This window comes from Tasmannia lanceolata, unplaced genomic scaffold (genome assembly GCF_043159265.1).
Source record: "Tasmannia lanceolata isolate RefF3 unplaced genomic scaffold, GAP_Taslan_0.1 ptg000025l, whole genome shotgun sequence".
NCBI lineage: Eukaryota > Viridiplantae > Streptophyta > Magnoliopsida > Canellales > Winteraceae > Tasmannia > Tasmannia lanceolata.
In genome coordinates, this window is record NW_027518702.1 from 11,850,900 (window position 1) to 11,855,338 (window position 4,439).

At 41.2% G+C, this 4,439-nt stretch overlaps 1 protein-coding gene across 1 annotated transcript; it reads right to left on the reverse strand.

Moving 5' to 3' along the window:
* Positions 1-536: 536 nt before the first annotated feature.
* Positions 537-2,225, reverse strand: LOC143857642 (uncharacterized). The gene has a single exon (XM_077368088.1). The coding sequence runs from the start codon at positions 2,223-2,225 to the stop codon at positions 537-539; it is 1,689 nt and encodes a 562-aa protein (XP_077224203.1).
* Between the last annotated feature and the right edge of the window lie 2,214 nt (positions 2,226-4,439).

The window sequence follows — 4,439 nt, forward strand, 5'->3', positions numbered from 1 at the left end:
TAATGGAGTTAGTTGAATATTTGAATGAAAATTTGCTTAGTGCATTTTCCCTTGAACCTTGAAGAGTTCTTCCTTGAAACCTAGAAGAGTTTCACTCCTTCCTTGAAGAGTAGGAGCTTTCCCCTATTGTTTGCATCTTTGAAGAGTTGCAACCATCAATCTAGAAGAATTGATGTTACCTATCTTCCTTGGCAACCTAGAAGAGTAGCCATTGAAGTTATCTTTCTCTATTTTACCCCACTCTATTTCCAGAAACCTGTCCATTCGCATTCATCCACTTCCATCAGCATTTCAAGCCCTTTCCAGTATTTTTCTGAGCAAACTTTTTTCAGCAAAGTTGTAGATCTTTGAGTCCTTAAAATTTTGGCTTTTGAATCAAGTCATTCTGACTTATATCGAGGGAGATACGCTCATTTTACCGAACTTGCGCAAATCTGTTTTTCTTGAATCCGAATTCTTGAGCATTTGAGTGTGTGTCTATCACTCTCCCGATCCTTAGTCCAAGAAGCCTTGGAGAGGCTTGCATCAATTTGGTATCAGAGCAAGCTTTTCTTTCGGCTGAGAGCATCGGCAACCTGATTTTGTACACCCGCCTTGTGCTTGATGTTGAAGGTGAAATCTTGAAGATATTCTGCCCATTTTGCACGCCGAGAATTTAGCTTTTGTTGACCTGAAATGTACTTCAATGCTTCATGGTCAGTGTACAAAATAAATTCTCTATGGATTAGGTATTGCCTCCAATGCTCAAGTGTGCGAAACAAGGCATAAAACTCCAAATCATAGGTACTATATTTGAGTTTGGCACCATTCAACTTCTCACTGAAGAATGCAATGGGACGTCCTCCTTGACTTAGAACTCCTCCTATGCCGGTTCCGGATGCATCACAATGAACCTCAAAAATGAGATCGAAGTTGGGAAGCGCAAGGACCGGGGCTGTACATAACTTTTCCTTGAGTTGTTCAAAGCTTCTTTGGGCTTCAATGGTCCACACAAAAACACCTTTCTTCATACAAGAAGTGAGTGGGGCAGCAATAGAACTGAAGTGTGCAATGAATCGTCGGTAGAAGGAAGCTAGGCCATGGAAACTTCGAACTTCATGCACGTTTATTGGGGTTGGCCATTCTTGGATCACCTTGATCTTGGCATCATCAACTGAAATCCCTTCTCTTGAAATGTTAAATCCAAGGAATAGGATTTGTGGCACCATGAAGTAACACTTTTCAGGGGCTGCAAATAAGCGTGCTTGTCTTAGCAAGCGTAACACATCTTGAAGGTGCTGAATGTCTCTCATGGGGGGAAGGCCAGAGCGAAGGTCTAATGGAAATATATCTTTAAATTTTTCCAAAAGAGGCTTGACTTGGTTCCGAATGATTGGTGCAACCACATCTCCAATATCGGACTTGTTAAGTAAGATGTATATAACACTAACCCCTTCCATAGCACTCTTTACATCTTTCATCACAAGAAAATTAGAGGATGGGGAGTTTTCAACCAAAGGAGTTTGAATTGGTTCTTTACTAGGTGCTAAAGTAATCTTCTTTCCTCCATAGTCAAAAGAGTAAGTGTTGCGATATCCGTCATGGATTGTTTTCTTATCAAATTGCCATGGACGGCCAAGGATGATATGACTACAATCCATAGGTATAACATCACACCATATCTTGTCAAAGTAGATGGAAGCAATAGAAAGATTGACAAGACAACGTTTGGAAACGGTTACCTCCATACCTCGCTTTAACCAAGACATCTTGTAAGGGGTTGGATGTTCTTTTAACTCCAATTTCAGCTTGCTTGCCGCCGTCTCAGAAATTACATTTTCACAACATCCGGAATCAATGATTAATCGACATACCTTTCCAGAAACGGTGCATGCCGAGTGGAAAATGTTGTTGCGCAACCAACGATTTCCAGCTTCTTGTTTTGGAGTTAGAAATTTTTTTCGCATCATAAAGAACTCGCCGGTATCGGCATTAAGCACTTGTTCATCCTCCAAGTTACTCTCATCATCCTTTGGGTCAATATCAGTTTCTTCCTCACCCGGATCATCAGATTCATTTTTCATAAGTAATGCTTTACCCGCTTGTCGCTTCCGACAATTGCTAGCACGATGTCCTATCTCACCACATGAATAACAACGCATACCGATTGTAGAGCTTTGACCGGTAGGAGAGGGTTGATTAGAACCCTTGGGCGGGGCAGAGGCTTTGTTGATGCTCAATACCATGCGCACTACTGTGCTCGGCTTTGACGCATTCCAACAGCTATACATGGAGGATGAATACTTCTCCAAACTCATATCATATGCTCAAGATGAGAAGCTTGCTGATTTCACCTTATGTGATGGTTTTCTCTTCAAAGGAAATCGCTTATGTGTACCGGATTGCTCTCTTCGGCAAAAGGTGATTGGTGAGATACATAATGAAGGTCATTTCGGTCGTGACAAAACTCTCCAGCTTGTTTTAGCAAAGTACTTTTGGCCACATCAGAAACGGTATGTACATCGTTATGTTATGAGATGCCGAAATTGCCAAATTGGTAAGGGACAAACTACAAATGCCGGTCTCTATTTGCCTTTGCCTATACCACATGCACCATGGAAGTATATATCCATGGATTTTGTCCTTGGATTGCCACAGACACACCGAGGAATGGATTCCATATTTGTGGTCGTTGATAGATTTTCCAAAATGGCACATTTCATACCTTGCCGAAAGACTATGGATGCCTCACGCATTGCTAGCTTATTTTTCAAAGAAATCTTCAGAATGCATGGAGTACCAAATACCATCACTTCAGACCGAGACTCGAAGTTCCTTAGTCACTTTTGGCGTCAATTATGGAAGAGTATTGGGACCACACTGCAGTATAGCACTGTGTTCCACCCTCAAACTGATGGGCAAACCGAAGTTGTAAACCGATCATTGGGAAATTTGTTGAGAACCTTGATTGATGACAATCCCCGCTCTTGGGAAGACCGCCTATCACTTGGAGAATTTGCTTACAACAGTTCGGTGAACCGTTCTACAGGTTGCAGCCCTTTCTTGGTTATCTATGGGCGACAACCCAAGTCAGCACTAGATCTTGCACCTATTCCATTTGCTGAAAAGCCCATTGCCCAAGTTGAAGATTTTGTATCTCAAATGAAGCTTATACATGAAGATGTTCATCGTAAGCTGGAAAGTAAATCTGAGACCTATAAGAAGGTTGTTGATAAGAGGCGTCGTGAAGTCATATTTGAACCCGGAGATTTTGTTTGGGCTTACTTGCCACCAGAACGTCACCCCGTTGGAAGCTACAACAAGCTTAGTGATAGAAAGCTTGGTCCACTTGAAGTACTTGAACGCATCAATCCCAATGCGTATCGTCTCAAGCTTCCTTCCCATATGAAGATACATGATGTGTTTAACGTCCGCCATTTGACACCTTATATGGGAGATTCCACTGATGATGATACCTCGAATTCAGAGACGAATTCTTTCAAACAATGGGGGAATGATGTAGCCCACACCCATGAGGTTGACAAGTTTGAAGCCCAGATGAACCATCCTAAGCAAGTGAGAAGGTCAGCCCGCATCCAAGCCCAACACAAGGCCCATGTCCAACTTGAATCTATTAAGCATAAAGACCACCATGGACACGCTGATCGAGCTGGAGTCCCGCATTAATAAGTCTGACCACTTTTTGGAGTCCCCTTTTAGACCTCTAGATGGACGAATCAGATACAATGCTTAACTAGGAAGTTGTAGGTCTTTGAATTATCTTTCCAACAGATATTCATGGTCCTAATTTGGCTCAGTGGTTGAAGAGTTATGGCTATTTTGGTAGACTGTATTTGCTAGCTTTGACTAGTTAATGTGTTTAGAGTTCATAAACTATTAACGAGGTATGTGAGTCCCTAAACTAGTTAGTGGACTAGTTTGAACGAATTTTCTCATGTATTTTTCTATTTAAAGAGTATCAAACATATGTAATGGAGTTAGTTGAATATTTGAATGAAAATTTGCTTAGTGCATTTTCCCTTGAACCTTGAAGAGTTCTTCCTTGAAACCTAGAAGAGTTTCACTCCTTCCTTGAAGAGTAGGAGCTTTCCCCTATTATTTGCATCCTTGAAGAGTTGCAACCATCAATCTAGAAGAATTGATGTTACCTATCTTCCTTGGCAACCTAGAAGAGTAGCCATTGAAGTTATCTTTCTCTATTTTGCCCCGCTCTATTTCCAGAAACCTGTCCATTCGCATTCATCCACTTCCATCACCATTTCAAGCCCTTTCTAGTATTTTTTTGAGCAAACTTTTTTCCGCAAAGTTGTAGATCTTTGAGTCCTTAAAATTTTGGCTTTTGAATCAAGTCATTCTGACTTATATCGAGGGAGATACGCTCATTTTACCAAACTTGCGCAAATATGTTTTTCTTGAATCCGAATTCTTGAGCATTTGAG

What these genes read in the sequence shown, in the direction of transcription:
- LOC143857642 (XM_077368088.1), bottom strand. Translation starts at nt 2,225, where the DNA reads ATGGTATTGAGCATCAACAAAGCCTCTGCCCCGCCCAAGGGTTCTAAT.